Source organism: Pezoporus wallicus, unplaced genomic scaffold (genome assembly GCF_028554395.1).
Source record: "Pezoporus wallicus isolate ANWC-B61680 ecotype Strahan unplaced genomic scaffold, APGP_CSIRO_Pwel_v1 contig_16, whole genome shotgun sequence".
Lineage (NCBI taxonomy): Eukaryota > Metazoa > Chordata > Aves > Psittaciformes > Psittacidae > Pezoporus > Pezoporus wallicus.
In genome coordinates this window covers 5045709-5069546 of record NW_026641478.1, presented here as the reverse complement: position 1 = coordinate 5069546, position 23838 = coordinate 5045709, and the positions used below count along the sequence as shown (strand labels likewise).

Here is a 23838-nt window from a genome sequence, read left to right as displayed (position 1 = left end):
CATATGATCTAGCTGGTGTCAACTGCCCCAGTCTTTCTTCAAAACATAACTGTTTGCCACCATTCATAGAGGAAAATAGACAGTGAAGAATGACTGCCCTCTCTGCTGATGCTCAGAACTAAGTGTAATTCCATAGTAATAATTTTATTAGGGATATTTTTATCAATAAGAATAATTATATCTTTATATTTCTTTTTAATTAGAAGAATGTCATATAACAAAACACAAATTCATAAAATACATGATATTGTTTCAGTACCTCATATTGATTTTTGACAAATTTAGCCAGGTTAAGGATCATAGACAGTATTTCTTATTTGCTAAATATGCTGAGATCTGTATAAAAAGAAAACTTGCTGTTTCTATGACCAGAGAAAGATCGAAACATGAAAATACATTATCAACATAAATGGCATGTCACACAGAGTAACTGCTCTAAGGAAAAGAACATCAAATGATACACATCATCTCCTGAAGTTACACCTATTAACTCTTCTGAAACTATAGTGCTCTCCCTGTAGTATTCTGAAAAAAAGAGGACTCTCTTTTCCCTCAAATGCTTTTTAACTTCTTTCAAATTGAAACCTAGCATGGTGTACAGTGAGACAAAACTATTTTTAATTAAGTAAAGAACCCAAGTTTTCAGGAACCCCTGGGATAACTAGACTGACATAACTCTTTTCAATGGAGTGGATTTACAGAGAAAAACTTGTGAGAAAAGGGTCAAATTACTCAATAAACCCCATTCAGCATACAAAACAATATAGATTTAATAGTGGTGGGGGAAAGGCACAATGAAACCCAGAAGCATTTGTTTGCCAGCAGAAAAATTCATAGTTAAGTCTAAACTAGAGAGAACTATACCATACCTCTGGACGACTGAGGAATCAAACAGACTCCTAGACTCCCTAAACTGGGCGTGCTAAGCATGTAAAAACAGAGAAACATAAGACAAATGCAACTGAAAAGCATTAAGTAAAAGCCATCCATTGAAACATACAAACAAGTCCTTTAACTGTTAGCAATACTTTTGCCCATGTTAACTGACCTTTCATAATTGACCTTGAGAATTTGAAGGAAAACACCGAAAGCCAAGGTAACTAACTGATGACATAAGACTGCTACAATTTCTTTGATGCACCGAGCTATCTGGGAGCATTTGAAATAAATGCTTATATACAATCTATTCTTGTAAGACAAGCTACACAAAGAACTACAAAAACAAGTACTAGAAGTTTTGGTAAATGTTAAGTTTAGATTGTTCATAAAATCTGTAATATAGGGCTTATGATGAAGAGATATCTTTAATATGATCACATTGATGCTTTTTAAGATCCCTACTTGATCCAAGGGGAAAAAAAAAAAAGAATGCTGTTTATTAAACATCTGCCTTTTTATATCATTTTCCTCTCTTTTGCTCAATGAGGTTTTTGCCTTCTTTACTGCACACTTTGGATTATACCATGAAACAATTATCAGCTTCATGTATTACTCAAGGTAACATAAGGACAATTAACCTTTTCCAGCTGTTCACATTATTGTAGTGAAGAGGTAAGCACAGCAGAGTTCACATTCTTAAGAGCAATGGTTTCAAGAGGCTGAAAATAAAAACTCAAAATATTATAAACTTTATGTTTTGCAATGTAGATAACATACAAGTCAGATACTGCCTGCAGCTGTCACTGCTTGTGATCTTCATGACAATGAAAGTGAGAAAACAATCAACTGCATACCAGTAGGGCAAAGTTTAAGTCACTTAACTGCTCCTCCACAGGTATTCAGAGCTAAGGATCAAAATTCTTCTGCTCAAGATGGCAAAACACCACTCTAACCATAATATGACCCTTTTTTTAATCCAGTCATCTGCCAGATGAAGACAGTCTTATTATACACAGCCTTAATCCACCCTAGTGGATTCCTCCATCAGAGGAATTAAATAAGGCAGAGATTTTATGGCAGCATCATGTAGTACGGTAATTAAAATGGCATTAATTAAAACTATGTTGGCACATAATTTTAATATAATTTATGAAACTGGAACTCAACTTCAGCGTTTCTTTTTTCCCAAATCTCAGCTTTGCAACCTTAACTACAATTCTATTTCTTTACTACAATTTATGTGTGTGCATCCATGCGCTTAAAAAAAAACAACACAAAAAACAACAGCAACAACAACAACAAAAAAAAATGCACAGAAGCAAACTGAGCAGAAACTCTCTCAAACTTGAGATCTTTAGCTGCCAGCTGGATGTGGCTGTTTGGTACACTGAGTGGACTTTTGATACTAACTTAGTACTGCCGTAAGTCTGTAACTTCTTAGCCAACCTCTGCTTTGGGGGAATGATGGTGTGTTCCTACTGATTTTTCTCAAGTGAGCAAAATCCCTGTGGTGTCAGCACCTAGCACTTGGATGTCAAGTTCTACCACGTTTTGGAAAAGCAGATCATAAAAAAGTTTATTTCTCACTTTGTCACCATATTCAACTCTCTTAACTCCACATTCCCCTCCTTCCCTAAATCTCTTTTCTCACATACCAGTTTCCCAGCAAGTAACCCATTTTGTCCCCACTTGGGTTTCTTTCTCCACCAGTCGCAGTCCCCTCTCTCCCGCTTCCCATTTAAATCTCTATGCACTCCCTTCATAACATTGCTCTCCGTTCACCTTTGTCTTTTCTTATTTTGACTTACACCCATCCTCTCTGACCTCTGCATTCACTTTGAGCCAGTTGCCTTCTTGCACAACCAAACCCAGATTGTCGTCCCACAACACAAACTGTAGAGGTTCAGAGTTACTGTCCTTTTTTGGTTTGTTTTGTTTTTTTTTCAAATTGTCCTTGATTTTGGTTTTCCCCACAAAATTCAGGTCAAGGAAGACTGCTTGCATGTCTGAGACTTCCATCTCATAGGGTTCTAGATGCACAAAGTTTAAAGCAACAAGAATCTTGCGAGGGAGTTGCACATGACCTGTCTGAAGCATCACAGGACTGGTAATGGTGCCCTTGAAGTTAAGGTTTAGGTTGCTATGTTCCAAGTAAGTTTCAAGGTTTATCATTTCAGGTTAAATGTTCCATTCAGACCAGCATTTCAGCAGAGTTTTTTATATGATAAGCAGTAAAGACAGACTACACAGAACCCATGCTCCTATTAAAACAGTTAAAAGGTTACATTTGGATATCATCACCTCATAGCAGAAACTTGGCAAGTAACCATTTAAATGTCTCTGGTTCCCTACTGCATTCAGTAAACACATTTGCCTTCACTGACGGTGATACACAAATCCAATTTAACTTTAGCTGTGCATACCTTACAGTGACTGCTGGGCACTGTGATTACTGCACAGCAGCCAAGGAAGGAACAGCCTCCCACTGAGTGAGCAGAATTTTTTTCCACAGTCACAAGCACACTGTAATCAATAAGATTTTAAATGCATCTCAAATGCAGTCACATTTGATCTCAAGGTGGAGAATTTTAGTGAAAGCACTGGATGCCTAATTTGGGTGTAGTACATTATATCCAGTACTACCAAACAGCAGGATTTCCACATTCCAAAACTTGGGAGAAAAAAGGGAAGAACTTTGCCTACAAAGCTAATGTTTGCCACTAACTGCAATATCGATTTCCTATTTTGAAAACTGTATTCTTTATAATGTTCATTCTTATAAAACTATAAACACTGAATATATACCTATTACTTAATTTAGTGTTTAGTGTAATTCATAGCATGTGGGGGGGAGGGTGTTGGTTTTTTTAAGTACTTGGAACATTTCTCTGAACTTCAGTGTCAATGCCTTTATGGATCCTTTTAAGAAGATCTACATTATCTGGGGCTTTGCCCCTCCCAGACTGTTATACTTCTCCTTCCTTTCTAATTCGGGGTGGTTTTGGTTTGTGGAGGGATTTTTTTGTTTTTGTTTGTTTAGTTTTTGGCTTTTTTTTTTTTTTAACATCTGAAACCCGAAATATGAGCAATAAGTCAACAAAGTAACATTAGCAATGACTACTTAAAAGATGACGAAATACTGGACAAACTATTAAAACGAGGGAAAAAATTGGCTTTTAAAGCTGTTTAGACACCAGGTATGCTTCAGAAAGGAGTGAAACTATACACTTTTCATAACACTTTACAACTAATTTGCACTATCTATACAAAACTTAAGCATCCAAAACATTTAAATCACCAGCCAACTATTATTTTAATAAATAGGTTATTTATTAGAAATAGATTAGCCTAACGTTTCACAAAACTGAAATAAAGCAGAACTTTATCACTTACTCGCTGGGCAACTTCTGCTGCAGCAGCAGCCATTGCTGCAGCTTTGGCCTTCTCTGCTTCATCGTAAGTAGGAAGAGAGGTAGCTACACTGTATGGAGGTGGTACAGGATAAAATTCATTGTGTGTTTCTGTTCAAAATAAAGAAGTAATGCATTTTTAAGCCAGAAAGATGTCAAGAATATTAAATTTTATATGCCCATAATTACTGAGCTTTAACAAATTTTTCAACAGAGGCTGAAATTGAGATTTGTATTTCAAGTTACTGTAAATTAAAAAAAAAAACAACAAATTTTAATGAAATAAAATAGTGAATGGTTTTATGGTGCTTTTAGTTGCTAGGTTAAGGCAGAAACCTTAACCTAGATGCTGGAAGGAGCCAACAAATTTATGGAAAAAAGAATTCATATTATCTGAGTTACATCCCTAGGCATTCCAACTGACGGCTTTTTACCAAATCATATAAAAGACATGCACAGAAATATCCTAGAAAATGCTTTCAATTGTCAACATCAACTAGTTACTTAAGTCCAGTAATAATCATGCTGTATAAAAATGGCTTTGTTAGTAACTCCAGTTCTGTGAAAAACCAGTTTTTCCAAGATTTCAATTTCACCACACTCTTTTAGAAAAGCTCCTTTTATCAAAATGGACCACAGAATTCATTCTTATATATTGAAATAGGAGAACATCATCACAGAGAATAGAATTATTAACAAAATATAAAAACTATTTAAAATACACCTTGAGCTTTCTCCTACAACTAGCAGTAGTCTGTAACAAGACTGCTTACATGATAAAGATATGTCAGCAGAGGTCATTTCGTAAAAGATTTGTCAGCACACCAACACAAGGACATTATATATAGAAATAGTTCTGCATAGCTATGCTTTAAACTTGCAAACACTGTCTCAAAGAACAGGGGTAGGAAATTGCTTCTTTAATCAACATGAAAAAAATTACGTTGACGATTACTTCTAAAATATTTATCTGGCACATGGGAGAGGCAAATTTAAGCAATTTTCCTGAACAGGGACTTTGATGTTGCGTGATGTAAAGTCTCAACCTCATGACAAAGGAAGCGGTGAATAAATGGAGAAAAACTCCTGTTACTCATTTTCCACAAGAAGTTTTATCAAGAACCTTTAAAGCAAAATGAATCTTTTCATTGCAATATTTTCAACAACCGATGGCACGCACTTAGAAAGTTTGAGTTTTGACAATTCAGTGCTTTGCTGGTTTGGGGGTTTGCTGGTAATTGCTACTGAGGTCTAATAATGGACCACTAATCAAAGATGTAGATTAAATGTGGAACTGAACTACTCGAAGACTTAAATAAAACCTATTACATTAATTAATGAACATCCATTTAGCCTACTAATTTGGAACAATCACCGTAATTTAGTAGTGTGCTTCTTTTGAAATAACCAGACAAAGGACTGTGCATGAAAGCAGAGCTTTTTGCTGCAACTGTGTGAATATAGGGAAAAAAAGAAAACACCCCACCAAAAACCATACCGCAGCATCACACCACTTTGAACCAAGCTCTGATTCATACACACTCCTCCCTGACAAGCTGCTATGTAAAAAAATACCTGAGGTTGCAGCTGCTTCTACAGCTATGCTACAGTACGGTGGAGGGGAAGTATCTGCTTCAGATAAGGCTGCTGTCTGGGGTGTCTGCACAGTCTCTGTTGTAGACGTGGAGGGCTGCTCAGCTGCTGAAGGCTCTGGGGGGTCATCCTCATTGTGGAGCTTAGAAGAAAAACACACAAATTTCAGACATATTCAGGGAATACTTTCCATGACAACCCAGTATGTGCAGAAACATCTTCAAAAGGGGAGAAGCTTACTCTTCAAAAAACAAACATTTACAAAACAGCAGGTGACTACTTTAAGTAGCCCAGTTAAATCCCTTTAAGTAAACAACTTAAGATTATCTTAACTTTCCCACCTCCCTTCCCACTTCCACCCCCAACTAAATATCTTCTCACCAGTGATTTCAGTGTCTTCAAAATTTGGGGGGCTTAACGTTTACTACATGGAAAAAATGCTGCCTATAAAATACTTTCTATTATGTTAGTATTTTAACACCCCTGCATTTTTTTCTAAAATATGTTCATAAAATGTGTATTGATGTTGCCTGCTGTTAAGTCTCCAACACCCCAAAGAAAAGGCACAACCTCATGACAAAGGAAGCAGTGAATAAATGGAGAAAAAAGAAAAGACTCCTGTTACGCATTTGCCACAAGAAGTTTTATCAAGAACCTTTAAAGCAAAATGAATAACAAAATATTAAGGATAACAGCAACAATTACATGCATAGAAAACATTGAAATAGTAGTCAGGAAAACTAAAAAGACAGTACAAGAAAACAGAAAATGCTTCAAAAGAAGTTAGCAATAGGACAACTTTATGTAATTTTTATATGGCTTCTACGACACTCTCCTCTTTAAGTGTGTCAAATTAGACTGAGTAATAAAGCTACTTGCTAAAGAATTTTTTGTCTTTTTCAGGACTCCCTCCAAGCACAGTATTCAAAGAGCTACAGTTTAAAGATTAAAGGGTTTATCTCTAAACTACGCATATATGCATACACATACATAAGCATATATATACGCAGAAGCACAATGCACACACATACATTATTAAGAAGATGTCACCTTCAGTGGAACTGATAGGGGCTATTGAGGAGTTCTGGGTACTGAGCAATCAGGTCATGCAACGGCTAATCAATTTCCAGAAGAAATAGTGACACGAGAAATACGTATAGCCATTTAGAGCAGTTAAGACCAAAGAACACAAAACCACTTCAAAATAACCTAATATATTTAGGGACACAGAAAGCAAGTGAAAATACAAAACACTAGAAAGGTTGAGCAGGTCAGAAAAACAACTTCAGAGCTATCAATGTTATGGTTCTAAATTAAGTACAATCACACACAAGAAAATATCTAGCATTGCAATGGATATGGCCAAAATCAAACCACTTTCAAATAAAACGGTCAACTGAGTAGCAAAGAGACAGCAGAACATTGCTGCTGTACTTGTACACTAATGGCTGGTAAACCCACCCTCATTTCGGATGTGTGGGTTGCTTTGGCAAACCCACCACAGTGATCTGGTCTGTGAGTATGGGAAGTAAAGCCTAGTTAGTGGATTTCTGTCTGTTAACTCCATTCTTCCTCTCCTTCTGCCCTCCACTTCAATCCTGTCTTTTACTGTACAGACCTTTTGAAAATTCTGAAAGGCATCAAGGTTATCCTAACGCAGCAAGTTAAAAATGTGGCTTCTTACAGAATATCCCATTGTAAAGATCACAAGAAATGGATTAAGCAGCTTTATTGTTTACAGTTGGAATTAACACACAGGTAGTTCCATTAATATACACCAGCTTAATAGTTCTCACTCAAGTGCCCTGTTCTCTCCTAAAGGTCCAAACCAAAACAACAAAACCCCACAACCACAGCAAAACTTGCCCGGAAAACTGGAAATTGTGCCTGTGCCAGCAAGGCAGACAGCAGTGGTTACATCCTTTTGTCTTATCACAACTCGGCCTTGTCTTCACAGGGCACTGACTTTCCTCTGAGCAGTCACCAGTTTGCTGTAAACCAGCAGGAATCCAACTACCTTTGAGCCTCCCCCTTCCCATTTAATTTTGGCTTATACTGGCTGGTAAATTTAGAAGTTATTTTTAGAGACAGGGGAAGAAGCAGACTGACACTCTGCACAGGCTTCACTGCCATAGAAACCAAGCTAAAAACACTCAAAAGAGAAAACGTCTGTTTCAAGGAATTACTTATGCTATATACATAAATGTTACCTGAAACAGCACTTAAGATACTATTTCTATATTTTTAATGTTTTTAATGTTAAAATTTCCCCCCCCCCCCCACTTACTATTTTGCCCACTTTTTAAATTAAAGGACTAACAAGAATTCGCAGTTTATCCTTCCAGCCCCCAATGAACCATTACACAGCAGCAAGTAATACAGATGCTTTTGCCCAGATTACAGTCAAAACAACTGCCAGGACCTATTAAACTTGAAACAACTGTAAGTTAGTGCCTTTCCCTGACCCACCCTCACATTTTAATAGCAGGACACAAAGACATCTTCTGCCTTCACATCTTACTCTGCACTCAGGGTATCTGGCTGACTATATGGAGCTTTACAATTAAAAAAAAAAAAGGAACATTTCATTAACAGAGTACACTTAAACTGTTTATACATTTTGGTTCCGGCTTTCACAGCCCGCAAACTACAGCACATTCAGGCTCAAAAGTCATGATGCTCATATTCAAGATACATCTATGTTTGGACACTTAAAATTCAAAGTTCAATCAAGGAAGATGGCCCTCTGCCACCAATGACTCAAAATCTCATCATGGTAACTACTAAAGAGCATACAGTAAAGGAAAGAAATATTCGTTTCCTTCATATGATTTCCACCCTATATTATCTTCAGTTTCTTTCCAAGGAAAAGCTCCATAAAACAAGGATTCACTTCCATTCCAGAAGTTAAAATAATGTCAGACCTTTTGGCATCAAAATATTATGGAGAATACAGCTACCTTTATTCTTATATATATATAAGAAATAAATTATTAATAATTTCTTTAAAGAAGTACTGCACCTCCTCCTGCAATTTATTTCCTTAAGTCTGTTATTTTGTTTGTGCAATTATTTCCAAAGTAATCTGATGCAATGCCTTAAACCAGCTGGTACCACACAAAGAACATGAACCACAGGAAAGGCCTTAGTACAGAAGCCTTTGCTGAGGGGACTGATGCAGATGCTTTTACTGTTTCAGCTTTTCAAAATGAAAACTTAAACTGAGCAGACAATTTCTTTCTCTACTTCACATTTTTCATTTACCTGCAGATAGTAATTTTGTCTGACCTAATTGTTCAAGAGTGGCAATAAAGGCAAGTTACTGAAATATGCCAATAAAGTAAAAAAAAAAAAAAACAGGGGAGAATGGCATAAGTCTTACGTCACCTGCCCCATACATATACAAGGCTAAAACAACTTTTTCTGATATAAAGTGCATTAAGGCAGCACACGCTGTAGTTATAATGTAACACAAACAGTACTATTTGTGTTACCTCATTTTATGAACATTTCAAAAGCTGCTCTTTTCCCATTTCATGATTCACACAAATCAATACATTATAAAATCACTGGAATAGAATTAACTTCAACAGCACACTGAAAGCATTTTAAAAGGCTTTCTTTATAAACATACACTATTTTCATGCTATTTATATAATTTATTTAAGTGAAACATAAAATTATGCAGAAGATACTGCCACATGGGGAAAAAAACTCCAAACAACTAGCCAGCTTTCTTTTTGTGTTTTCTTTTATACCTTAATTACTAGTTCACCTTGATGATGCCTGACTTTTACATAAGCTTTTATGTACGTTTTAGTAGTGACAGTCCTGCCCGGGGCTTCATGTAAATTATAAGTAAAGTGTCCTCCTATCCAGCCTTTGCAATGATATTACTTTTCTCAAGAAGTTTGGCTCCTCCAGTTTTGACCTCATGCCGATCAGTTCATGGGTTCTTCCAAACAACATTAAACAAATACAATGCACAGAAACTCTGTAGTTGGACTTAATATCCTGCCTTGCGTAAAAGTGAGGAGACAACTATGCAGATCATGAAAGTTTAACCTTTGTATGCAAACCAGTCAGTTGATACACTCCCTCCGCAAAAAGCAATGCTCTGAGCAACAGAGGTTCATCATCTTACTTTGTAGAAGTTACCACTTTGGTCTTCTACAGTCAGTTTTTCAGACTATGCCAAAAGGTCAACCAAAATACCTACTTACTGCAGCTTCCAGTGCCAGAGGGACTGAAGACAGACTCATCTCAAAACTGCCAGTGTAGCGCACAAAAAGCATTCTAACATTTCTGCAGCAGATCCATGACACCTTCCATACTGGTACAGGGGTATTTATTCCACAGAAATTCTGGTGTTGTAAGTACCACAGGTGTAACCAACAGTAGGTTAAAAAGAAAATTGCCATCACATTAATTAAGCTTTCAGGAAGCTTCTCACCCCTCTGTGTCACATCCAATATTTTTATTTGCTGAAAAATTCAAAGGCCTTTTATACCTGCCAATTGGTAGCGATTTGTACACCTGTACTAAACTGTTCCCTACAAACAAGGCTTGAGATTGAGACTTGAAAGCAGAATTCTCTACCTACATTAAAAAAAAAAAAAAAAATCAACTGAACAAATACAAGCTGTGTATTAAATGCTTGTTTTGTAACCACATTTTGCATTTGTCCAGATTTAGTAGGCTAAAAATAGGTTTATTCATCTGTAAATAGCAAAAGAGTAATCTTGGGATTTTCAAGGGAAAAAACATAAGGAAATCTGGAAATAAAATTTAATTCTGCACCCGATATAAAAACACTTCATGTTAGTGTCAGCTTTGACCTCTGTTTACCCCTCTCTATTGTTTCTGAATTAGACTTCATAGTCTAAACAGCTCAGGCTATGGATTACTACATTTTGTTTTTAGAAAACCCCCTAATGCCCATACCATTAACCTATAAACACCATTCAAGTGCTAAAATCAATCACCCCTAATTTAGGTCACTAGTAGGCACTGAATAATCAGAATCAATAATCTGAAGTTACTCTCAAGCAAGATTTACAAGAACAGAAGAGATAAATAAATCCTTATGCGAAGTAATTGTTTTAATTTTCTTGTTTATCAGGAAAAACACATCTCCACAATGGCCTTTGAAAGAAGTATTTCACAATTTTGTAAAATAAAAGAATTCTTGAGGGGAACAAAAAAAAAAAAAATCCAAACAAATACACAAACAAAACCCTCAAACCACACTGTATTTTAACTTACTAGCTTTCTCCTATCAGTTCTTATGCTCTGTCACTAAGGTAGTTTACAAAATCATCAAGCCTTTTTCTTCAGATGTCTGCTGTAAAACCAACCTACCACAAGTCCGTGCAGATCAGCTAGTAGGAAGGCAGCTATTTTCACCAAATGCATTCTCTCCCAAAACAGTCCTGGCCACAGCCGCAACACTCCAGAGAAACATCATCCTCAAGATTAATAAATACTCTACTGAAGATCTAAGTAATCAACCTTATAAAGCACTGAAGTACATTCCAGTAAACCACAAATGTCTAGCAACTGATACTTTTTGCTTTCATGTATTTAAAACTATGCAATCAAATTTGATCAGAATTCCTGACTGTATAGACAAGATCCACATCATTTTTTTCCCCACCATCCCATCACTTGGCAAGCATCAGCTATAATGTACCGAGATCTAGCATTAGCCCTTCATGACACAGGAGTGGGTTGGGTTTTTTTTTCTTAATGCATCTCTGCACAAAGTTTTCAAGAGTAGTCAGTATGTTAGAAGGTCAAAGGTGTTAAAGCTGCACAAGAAGCTGGAAAGCAGAACAAAAGTAGGCTGCTGCCATTCCACAGCTGTGTAGAAATACCAAGTGTCTGCTAAATAAGGATTAGGTACTATGGAAACCCACAACCTCTGGAGGCAAATTTCTGTGTTGCGGTAGAACAGCCCTTCTGCCAAAGTGAGGCTCCTCATACATAAACGATCCATAGCAAGTGACAGCGTTTTACATGTGCTTCATAAATCACTCCAGTCAGTTTTCTTCAACTACGGATCTTTAACCTATTGGATTTTCTTTTTCTTATTACTAAGTTATTCAGAAATAATGCTGAATACTGGAATTCTGACATGATCCAAAAAGAGTCTTCATATTTACTGTAAAATTATGAACCTGGCATAGTTTCCAAGAGTTTTTCCTATTACATTGCTATAGGAATTAATCATGAAATTTGTCAACAAAAAAAAAGCTACGCCTATAAATACTAATAAAGACTATGTCCGAGACCAGTATTTTTCAAATCTTCAAGCATGAGTATAAAAAAATATTTCTAGAGAAAGAGCTAGTAAAAGCTTACTTTAAAGCTTGTACACAATGAGGTACTGCAACCCTGACCTACTCTAGAATGCAGAAATTACTCAAAAGATTACCCTATACCATGTAGCCTTCTGTTTGTCAAATGGTAACTTGAGAACAGGTTGAGGAACTTGTGTAAATTCTGTAAACAAAGTACAAATTTTCTGAATCCTTGAATGCTTTCTGCTTAGAAGTGAGAGATCCATTAATAAAAAGAAAGTACATTACTGAGACCAGCAGTCGTCTATGGAAGTGTTCTGTCTCCATCAGGAGGTACATGGACAGCACATGAGCCTCAGTCACGTATTTCCCATCTATTTTCCCCAGACTCCCCTGATATTCACAGCTGTTATGACCGGTAAAGTGTACATCTCTACCGACCCCATTTGTATCTATTACAAATCTGATGTGCTTCAATTTGTGTTCCTGAAACTGCTAGTACTATCTGCCTCAATGATCTTGTGTATTAACAAACCACATATGTTAGCTTCCCCTTGTGTACTTTCTTTTCCGTTACTTAAACCAAGCTTCACTAAGCACTCTCCAGTTTTAATATTGCACAATTTGGTGAACAGCTCCACAACTGCTTTATCCACTGCTTGGTAACTCTGTAAATGATGATCACATCCAACACCCACCACATATTTGAGACATCATTTTTTGGAAGTCTGCTTCTCTTTACCTTCTGTAGCTCCTCCTGTAAGAGGCCAAAACTGCATATAGTGCCCAAAATGCAGGCAGGTCCCAGGTTTCATACTGTGATGCTTCATGTCCATTCTCACTATCTTCCTGAGGACAGATAATGTTTCATCAGGATTTGCTTGGCAGCTGCCACTAACCAACAGCTTCAGCTAACCACCAGTGACAGCTCCAAGAACTTCAAGTCAAAAGATCATGTCTTTACTTACCAGCAGATTTAGAGAATCAGCACAGAACATAGACCCCAGTCACTCTAAAGTTGCACAGAACATGCAAAACATGTAAACTTTAAAAATAGGAGGATAGGAAAACCTGTAAAATTAGGAAATGGAAAAGAGCAACTCAATATTCAACAGTCAGTTCCAGCTTCCATTTCAGTCTACACTGATCTGGGCCGAAAAATTCAATGTTGATTGGAAGGGCTGAATATTTCTCTAAATACATTATGCATGTTTCACTTAAAGGCCCAAGTACAGCAGGAGGGCTCATGCACAGAACTCCCTAACAAAGACAATGCAGGAGGATGCTAAAAATAGCAAATTCATTTTACAGGGGGAGGGATACAGAAAAAAAAATGAGTTTCTTCCTGGAGAAATATCACGGAAACTGAACTGCAGAAGCAACATACAGTTTTCACCTTAAGTCCCTGACTTGAGAGAAGCAGATAGAAAAGGACTCGAGTTTGTGCCTCCCGTGTCAGATGTAAGTAAATGTCCTTAAAAATTCTGCAGGAAAACTCCAAGAAAAACTTCAAATATCTCAACTTTGTTGACAACACGAAGCTTTATTGCTTGTGTCTGTGAATAAAGCTACTCAAGAACAGTTTCCTACTTCACAGTACAGAGGAGCCCAAGATGAAACATTAAATAAATCAGTAGATATTATTAATCAATAAGAGCAAATACACTCTTATTAGTAGGTCAATCATGCCTGACTTTCTCAGCATAACTCATTTTCTTCATAGCTGGAAACAGAGTACTCAAGCTCTTCAATTTACAGAGATAGCACAGACAGAAATTTCAAAGGCTTAAAAAACCCACACACATACACAACACCAGCTGAACACACTTACTGTGCATCACAAGCAGAAGAACAGGCTCTGCTGGAAAGAATTCTCATTTTGATTTGCCTTCTTTCTCTTCCTTCCACTATGGGACTCACAGCTTTAACAAAGTTTAGTTGCAAAGACAAATACAACTCGCGCAACAGCAATGAACATTAAGGGCCCTTTCTTTAAAGAATGTATGTGTATGTCTCAACAGATAGTATCAACTTTTTCCAAGCCTATTGTTAAAGACTGCCAACTAAGTATTTTAAAGCAAACCTACAAAATATGTGGCCCAAAAGACAACCCTCTGAACCTCTCAGTTGCTAGACAGATGATGCACACTTTTGGAAGAAGGCACTTTCCAGCAGGTAGCTAAACAAAACCAAAACAACAGAAAAAGCAGCAGTCCAGGAAGGTCACCTCTTTGGAACAGTGCACAAAGTGACCCACCAGCGCTACCTCTAAACCATAGGGAGTATTTAAAAACACAAGCAGAAGCACGAATTGACTTACATGAGAAAGGAACATGGGCCACACCACTCACCATCAGCTGAGGCCCAGCACTGCATAGCTTCAGCTCATTTGTTCAAATTATGCATTCTCACTCTAGAATTTGGAACAGTTCTTTAGGCTTGTGCAAGTCTTTTTCCTAATAATATATTCTACACATTTGATGGAAGTCAATTTTATGACCGCAAGTCCAGAGTTTCAATTAAGAGCCTTAATGCTTCAGTACATGCCTTAAAAATACCTTAAGTACTGTTTCCCTTAAATTACAAAATATGACAATTGATTCAAAGTACTGCGATCAAAATGGGCAACTGGCCTCAGTACCAATCAGGACTGTTTGTCCCAGTTGTCTCATGCTTTACCATAGGCATCACTCACTCCTCAAAGATGGTAAGTGTTAACTACACTAACCATTACCAAAGCAATGCTTAAACATGAGCTTGCGCTACTTCACACAAAAACAACCCAAAACCCGCAAACAAACAACACACAAAGAAGACCCATCTTATTTTCTGCAATAAGCAGATAAGTGATACTGTCAGCATCCTTTTATCAATATTTCCTCAAGGCTGCCCTAACACAACACTGGGGATTGCAACCAGATGATCTTTAAGGTCCCTTCAAACCAAACTGTTCTAGGATTCAATGATCTTTTCAGATTAATCAGGGAAAAGCAAAAACCACATTCAATAATTCAAATATACATCTTTAGCAAGGACATGATTCTTACCCCTCCCACAATGAGTCAACATTAATAGAATTACTATCTAAAGGAAGGTAAAATATTATTCAAGGCTAAAATGGACAAACTACGGTTGTGAATATGTTAAGTTACCATACAATAGGTGGGAGGATTTTTTTTTCCTTTTTTTTTTTTCTTACTAGAAAGCCACATTTTACAAGAAGGAAGGTGACGAAGCTCAGCCAAGCACCTTGATCAGTAACTCAATAAACAGAAAAATGGGATTACAAACAGAAATAAAGTAATACACATGTTATTGACCAGATTTTTTCATGTCTACCACCCAAAGTTTGGAGGATTGTTTTCTAAATCATTCTGTCTGTTCCAAGCACAGTCAGAGGCACAGCCTGACACGGGGCTGAGGAGTGACTCGGTATCTAATATTTTGGCTACAGAGTGAACAAGCAATAAATTAGACTATATCAGTTTTGGGCTAATCTTAGCCTGCGATAATGGAAATTATGCTTAAGTGGAATAAACAGTTAAATGTTAAAATGGAAATGTACTTTCCGCTTTCACTGTAAAACTCAAAGCTGCAACGCATCCACATCCTGACATGTACTGCGAGCCCTGGCTTTGCAAGTCTGAAACTACTTCAGCACAAAACAGAAGTTAATCGTTTTCACTAAAAACACAGCTGGCCAAAGGGGTGCCCATTTTACTAAAACCAGGTAGCTATGACAGTACTTGTCCAGGAAGTGGGAGACCTAAGCCTGAGGCAGCTCAAGCCCACAGCCTTGGCTGTGCAATAGCTCAGTTTCAGTAGGAAGAGTTGGCAGTGCCTCTCCAACCTAACAACCTGCCAATTTTTTCATTGCTTTCTTAACCATAATTTCTCAGCATTATTTTTCTTCTCTGTCTGAAAAGGGTTTACCTAGTGTAGGTGTACTGGTACACATCCATTTGTTCATTCCCCTTTCCAAGGCAGCTGATGCACATGAAGTACAGAAGGAGGTTTGAGGCTATGAAACTCAACACAACATTCAAATCTACAACTGTAAACTGAGCACTGAGGTCTCACAGTGTTAGGTGAGATGACATTACCAGTTGTCACATTTTCCTTGTTTTGTCAACACTGTCACTGGGAAGCAAGTTTCAAAATAAGCCTATAATCAGTCATTTTGTCAAAAGTACCTTATTTTCCCCATCAGTAAGACTGCTACTAACATTTTGTATTAACACAGACTTCATTTCTGAGGTTATCCTAAAGTGGTTCCTACCACAATTTTCAGATACGAACAAGCTAAGTGCTCAGAATTTCTCTTTTTTTCCAAGTAGCATGAAAGCCACATCTAGCTTGGCCACATCACAGATGACTTCTGCTAAGAACCCTGCTATTTGAAGGTATTTTATTCCTGTTACTAAACTTCAGCCCTTTTTAATAGGATTAGAAGACTTACTAGGTGTGGCATGTATGCGTGCCACAGCCTGAAGCTGTCCTTTTACGAGTTAGTGCTGCTGCATACATCAGGTAACTCTTTCATCTGGTTTTGCGCCTCTTTCTGAGAGCCTAAAAATCCCAGTTTCACAAGATAGGCTCAACCACAACAACAGCCTGCTGCCACCAGAAAAGACAGTCCTGTTCCTACCCTGTCCTCCTCCAATACCTTCACAAAGAGTCAACCTTAAATTTTGTCTTACCAAGACATTTGGAGAAATACCCAAGTGCAGCAACACAGGTACATTTTGCTGGGTTTCACTACTCATTTTATTTTGTTCAGAATGGTAGAACTGGTGCCCTACGTAACCAGTTTGTGTGTAAACTATCTCAGGTCCCTCTGTGCCCACACCTAAAAAAACTGCCCACATGTCACAACGTGTGCCCGCATAGAGAACCGGAAAGCTTATGCAGCTGCTGTTACTCATCTGATACTAGTGAGCCAGCATTTCTCCCTGTAAATCAGTTGCAGATCTGGGTGTTATATCTATGGCCCCCCAAAACAGATCCAAAACTGAGACAGTGATGGCAATACATGAAGTTAAATGAGCAATTTACAATGGACTGGAATAGACAGAAAGGATAGTATCTGATCACGCTGACTTAGGAGACACATAAAAAGAGATTTGAGGTTTATTTCTTTGTTTGCATAAAATGTGAAAGTGCTTTGAAACTTAACTAAAAAGTGAAAAAAAAAGAAAGTAAAATATACCAGCTTTTAAGCACTAACTGCATTACTACTGTATATGCAAACATACCTCAACATTTATAATCTGTCTTCCTCATTTGTGGCAAGATTCTTCATAAAAAATAGGGAAAAGCATTTATAAAACTAGTAAAGCTACTCTGGCAAGAGTAAATCCACTATGTTTAATAGAAAAATTTGTCACAGATGAAAATGTTACAGAAACACAAAATTTTAAATGCTTATCGTTAGATTAAAAGAAATCAATTAAGCTGCAAAGAGAGCCTGTTATTTTAAAGCATCATTTACCTCATTTCAGAAGACCCTCATTTGCCCTTCTAAACTAATAAAGGCCTGTGCTAGGTGTTTCACATGCAAAAAGTCAGTGCACAAAGAAATTTTATCTTCAACAATTAAGAACTTCATATCACTAGATATATCAGTGCAATGTTACAAACAGGCAACAGGAACACTTATCACTTCATGCATCTTTACACAGTACTTTTCAGCATTATAAACATAGTCCCCTAGATGCTGATTTTATCTTCCAGTTACAGCATCACCACTGCATCTGTGTAAAGCGACAGAATTTCCCTAATGTATGCTAGCTCGATCTGTTTAGTAACACAGATTACATAAGAGTTCTCCAAAGACAATAATTACTATATAAAATCTGGTAGATATTTTCTATGGGGCTCTTATATCAAGGGTGTACAATAAACAGTATTTATTTTATTTGCCAATCACTATTAAGGTCAGTCCCATGAAAAGAAAGAAGGAGGAAGAGATTGTCCTTTGTGCACGTTTCCTGTGTAGGCTGACGTTCATGTTTTTGAGACCTACAAAGGCAACTTGACATCGATGAAGGTTTCTAACCAGGTAACACTGCGAGAGTAAAGAGTCAATGACAACGGAGTTCAGAGATACGGAAAATTAAGCCTTTTTTAATTGTAAAACTATTCACAACACACAGCATGCAGGCAAATTGACTGGAATAAAGTGTTTACAGTGCCAATTTTCACCTCTCAATCCCAGCAACACAAGTTATGTTTACACAAGACTGCACATCACACATCACTTACAAATCACACCAAAACCAGCTGCTACACTAGCATGGCAAGTTCAGTGACAGCTAAATTGACATCTGTGTGGACTGCTGTCTTCAGCTTCATCTGTCCCAGTTTGCTACCTACCCATTCTATCACTTACCTACCTAGCTCTGACCACCCTGTAAATCAAAGAATGATGCCTACCTGACCCCACACTGATAACCCAAATCTTTAATCAGGAAAATCTGGGAGGAGCAGCAAGTTAACTATAATTCTTAAGCAGTTCAGCATGTAAATCCTGCAGCATTCAATGTGATTTCTGTGTCTAAATCACTCATATGCACGTGAAGCCTTTCCTCGTGACTCAGTTAACTGGAAAATCACATTTCACAGAAGAAAAAAAAAAAAAAAGGCAATCTTGACTTCTAATACTTGGTTGCTTACCAAGTTTTATGCACTGCAGAAAACAGCTGCGGTTTTTTTTTTGTTCCCAGTATAGATTCACAAAGCATGATTTAAAACACTATTTCTGCAAACAAAGTGGACTAGGAGCAGACATTTTAGACAAGATAATAATGCACAAATGAAGGTCAGATGACAAAAAGCTGGAAGCTAAAAAGAATAAGAGGAACGAGCACTGAAGAATTTTTATGTGAATTTTTCTAAAGTTCACGCCTCAGCTCCCTTACCCAAAAAGCAGAACAGGGGAAGAAAAAAAATACAATAAGGAAATGACACAACTGAACTGACTACACCTGGAACAAATGTAAAATTTAAGACATGTTTACCAACAGGACTGCAGCATGTAAGTGACTAAGGGCAAAAAAAAAAAGGGAAGTAAAGCAAGAGAACAAAGGCTGGCTAATTTACTTGTGATGTCATATTCCTTCAGGGAAGCATGACAAATTCTTACCCAACAATTAGCTGGGGTTTTTTGCCTTATGAAGAGAGGACGAGGAAGGAGGCGCGGAAAGCAGTACAGATCACATGCACCCGTGGCAGGCAGTTACCTAATGCTGATGTACCGCCTGCTCTCTGCTCACACTTTGCTGCAGTCCCAAGTACCAGCCCCCCAACAGTTGCCTGGTTTCAACACTTTTATACTGCTCTTTAAATAAATCACAGGCACGCAAGGAAGAGTAAGATGCAGAACAAAGCTTTAGAGCTATTTCTGACAGAGATAAAACCCAAGAGAAGCTGAGCGTTAGCTTTATGATTATAGACATTTTCTGTTTCATAAGAAGCCATAAAACTGGCTAGTTGTGCTAAAGCTCAAAGCTAAATTGCCTGCTGTTCTGAAAAGTCTTTCAATTTCAGTTGCTTGAAGAAACCACAAATAAAAAGAGGAGCAGTGAGATGGCTCTTCAACCCCGCTGAAGTGCTACTGTCACTGCCAGGAACAGATATGCAAGTCAGTAAGTAATTCTTTTGATAATAACATACTATTGCCTATAATTCCATTTAGAAGAGGACTTGCCCTGAATAGAGTAAAACAGACCAATGGGAAGTAAAGGCAAAACTGCAGGGGAAGGGGTGGGTGGGGGGGTGGTGATGGAGAGGGAAAGGCATTTGTTATCATTAATGAGAAAACAACCAAAAAAAAGACACACAGTGAGCATAACAGCACCCAGATTTTGTAAACTTAGCACTAGGGGGGTGGACCATTAACAACACCAGTATTAACCACATTAAGTCCTATTTTTCTTCTATATTTTGTCCTTAAAAATTAGGACACTTCCATAAAAATCTGCAATAACCTATTACTTACTACCTATCACAGCCATTATGGAAACAAATACATCATAACACTTAATATCACACACTTGAATAATCAGGTGCTAATCAACTATATCTGCAATTGCCTTACTCCTTCCATTCTCTGACCCAACACACAAAGTCAGTAACTTCACAAAAATCTCAATGTCTGCAAGCCAGCTATGACAGAAGATTAAACACCATACTCTTTCCTATGGAACAGGAATCAGTAATATGGTATTTTAAACTCTGGAGTAAATCAGAGGCTAAGACAGCACTTTCACTGTGATTTAAAACAAATTCAATGGAAATTAACATAGTGTAATTACTAAGCCTTTAGAGAACACTTCTGTAACAAAATCCAGTGACACAAATTGACCACAAAGTTTAACATTCACAGGCAACTGACTAGGCCAACTTCTATCTTAAAATACGAAGATAAACCCTTTTGGAAGGCCACACCAAAAAGCATGTACCCAAACTGGGCACCAGCACCACCGCTAGATGTCCCAAATGAAATGTAACATAAAAACAGTACACAGGCAAGTTATTTATTTGCTTCATCTTACCATCTTTTTTTCCTACTCCTTTGGGTAACGTAATTAAAATTTCCCTTGTATCTGCCTGAAGTGTAATAGTATATAGTCTTAAGGCCTTCTAAGCCATACGCAGGTTACTTCAGGCCTCAGGGAAGATAGCATTTGTAAGCTCTTAAGAAAAGGCTCTGCCAGCATTTATCATTCTCCGCTGCAAAGGAGGAGAAGTGACTTCAGGACTTCTGCTGATTCCTAGTCATGGCAGCATGGTGCAGGAAGAGTACCATGCTGAAAAGCACTGACCCATAAAACACTTGGAGACTGACTACTATGCTCAAATCATACGTCACGCCTGAGAAGCTGTAGGGTGCTCATCAGCTACACAACAGTCTCAGTGTATCATCATGCAAAAGCACAAAGATTTACCACACTGTAATGCTATCAAAATAAATATTCCAAACCCATTACAAGGTGTTTACTTTTTTGTATTTTTTTAGATCATAACCTAGGAAAAATCTGAATATAAAAAACAGTATTTAGCTCTATACACGCATAGAAGTAAATGTGATTACTTCCATGGACAGCTTCCCCGGTCAAGCTGTAAAAATGTAAGCAAGATAAAAACTTCAGGATTTAGCAGAAGACTGTAGTAGCAATCTGAATTACAGACATCAGCAGAGATTTCAGACATCTACTGTACACCCTTACGCACACAGCAAAGCCACGAAGCACAAGGGACTGAAGTATAAAACTGAAACCTCTAAGGAGTCTGACTGCACCCAAGTCATTTTTTGTGACCAGTAATCAAAAAAGCTTACATATTTTGAGTATAACTGACATTAAGTTAATGACTGTAAGATTAAAATAACCAAAGTCAAATCAATGGCTGTTAGAAACAAGCAATACACTCAATTCGGGCAGGAGGACAACCTTTGCATCCTAAATAATTATTACTGTACCAAAATTCAGGAAGGAAATCACAGACATTGAAATTGGACGCAATGGACTGCAAAGCACTGAGGACTGTTCTTTACAGCAAGACTCGTGTCTGTGCGTGTGCATATACACGCACAAAGCGGGTTACTGAAGGCCAGTCTCCTGCATTTCACAGCCCCTCCACTTAACCTAAAGTAAATCAATGTACACGTGTTTGTGTACACAAACACACACCGGCTTAAAGATAACAACATACGTACACGCATCGCCCTCTGTCCCTGTGCCAGGCACCCAGGAGCTATGAAGAGTAACCAGGTCTCAGAGCAGAACCGCCGCTCGGCTCGCAGGCAAACACTGGCTCACCGGCAGAGCGAACCCTGCCCTTCCCCGGCTGCGCAGGGGGGCAAACGCGACCCGTTGTCCTGCTCGGGCTGCGCTTCCCCAGAGGCCCGCCGCTCCCCCGACACCGTCGGGGCAAAACCCACCGCCCCCAGACCGGGACTACCCGCCGAGGGGCAGCCACAAGAAGGGGGAGAGAGCGGGAGAAGCCAGTTTCTCGCGCAGGCCCGCGGCGGGGCCGGGGCTGGCCCGACGCCCCCTCAGAGGCCGGGAGCCTCGGGAGGACGGTGGAGAGGAAAGGCCACCAGGGCCGCGCCACCCGGGCAAGGCCCGGCTGTCAGCGCCCCGCCGCCCGAGGAGGGGACTGGGCCGCTCTCGGGCTGGGGCGTCGCTGGAGAAGCGCCAAGGGTCCCCGAGAAAGCCCCACGCCTAAGAGCGAGGAACCGGGGGGTGGCGGAAGGCCACTCCGATCTCCCTCTCCCGTGCCACCCTCCCCAGCCCGACCCGAGGAGGCGGGGGAAGGCCAGCGGGGCCTTGCCAGGGACACCGCACTCACCACTTGGTAACGGCTGGCGGGCTGGTGATGATCCATCCTCTCCGCCCGCCGACACGCACCGTCACGACCGCAGCTGCTCCCACCGACCCCGCGGCCCGTCGCGTTCCTCGGCCCCTCCCCCGCCCGCTCCACCGGAGCTGCCACCGCCCCGGCCCGGCCCGACCCTGCCCCGCCCCGCCCCGCTGCGACCGCCCCTCTGCCCGCCCCGGGGGCGGAGCCGGCGCATAGCCCACCCCCAGACAGGGGAGCTGCCTGCCGATTCACGCCGCAGGTGTGACGTCACGACGCTGCCTCTCGCACATGCGCGGAGGTGGCTCTGAGCGCGGCCTTGACGTGTGGGCAGGGGGTAGTAGGAGTTATGTTCTTGTTGGTAGCGCTCTTGCTCCATTGTCTGCCGTCCCAGGCTCACTTCTCTACCCGTGTTACCTTCGATCGCCCGCTTCTGAGAATCGCCGTCTTCACTGCCCCTGCTGAGGGCACTGGGGCTTTGTGCCTCCTGTCGATCCCCTAGGCCGGGGGCTACTAGAGGCTCTGGCTCTGCCGCGGGCCTGCACACTGTGCTGTGCTGAGGTGTGAGGCGCTGAGCGCACTGGCCACGGTGGCGGCTGCCCTCGGCCTCTTCCCAGGTGGTGTACGTGCTGCCTAGCTCATGACTGAGTGTGTGTCAGCCCTTTCACTTTCGTGTGCAGCACTATCCCGTGAGGCTGTTGTGTCTCAAAACCCATGCCTTGCCTAGACACTTGCCTCCCTGGGACAAGAAGTAGGATAATGCCACAGAAGACATCTTGGGGACAGGGAGTATTGATAGTATTGATTTTAAATGGGTATCTACCTAAAGTAATTACGAGTCATGAGCCCTTTTGCTGTCCCGTTGAAGATAAAACACCACTGTATGACAAGAATGTGTGACTTCTCGCTTCTTCCATAAAACCATAAATGCTTATATGTTTATGACCTGGGCTAAATCAGTGAAAAACACCACCTATAGTGGCATATCATGTGAAATTGACTTGTCCCTAGGTTCCCAAACTGTCAGACATGCAACTGTGGTATGAAACAATTCAGCAATAGCTGTAGCTGCAGTTCCTGCTGTTTGTGCTGGAGTATAACGGATCTACAAGGTAAATGCTTGCACAAAAGCAGTTCCTGCTGTCACTAGCGTCTCGCATGCAAAACTTTATCCCACGGCCCAGATAAGCACCTTCATGCAGGCTGTTTGCCAGTATGGAGGCTGACCTGTGCAGCAGGGTGTTTTTGTGTAGGCAGTCATTACAGGTAATCTGGGTGAGGACTCAGGGTTG

At 39.6% G+C, this 23838-nt stretch overlaps 1 protein-coding gene across 1 annotated transcript in view; it reads right to left on the bottom strand.

The window, feature by feature from the left end:
• NDFIP2 (Nedd4 family interacting protein 2) overlaps positions 1 to 22691 on the bottom strand; it is a 45089-nt gene extending 22398 nt beyond the window's left edge. Inside the window, exons 1-3 of the mRNA XM_057424028.1 lie at positions 22538 to 22691; positions 5865 to 6024; positions 4273 to 4400 (exon numbers count right to left, since the gene is read on the bottom strand). Of these exons, the coding sequence (XP_057280011.1) occupies positions 4273 to 4400; positions 5865 to 6024; positions 22538 to 22573 (324 nt within the window). The 5' untranslated portion in view covers positions 22574 to 22691. The remainder of the gene's footprint in view (positions 1 to 4272; positions 4401 to 5864; positions 6025 to 22537) is intronic.
• Positions 22692 to 23838: the final 1147 nt, after the last annotated feature.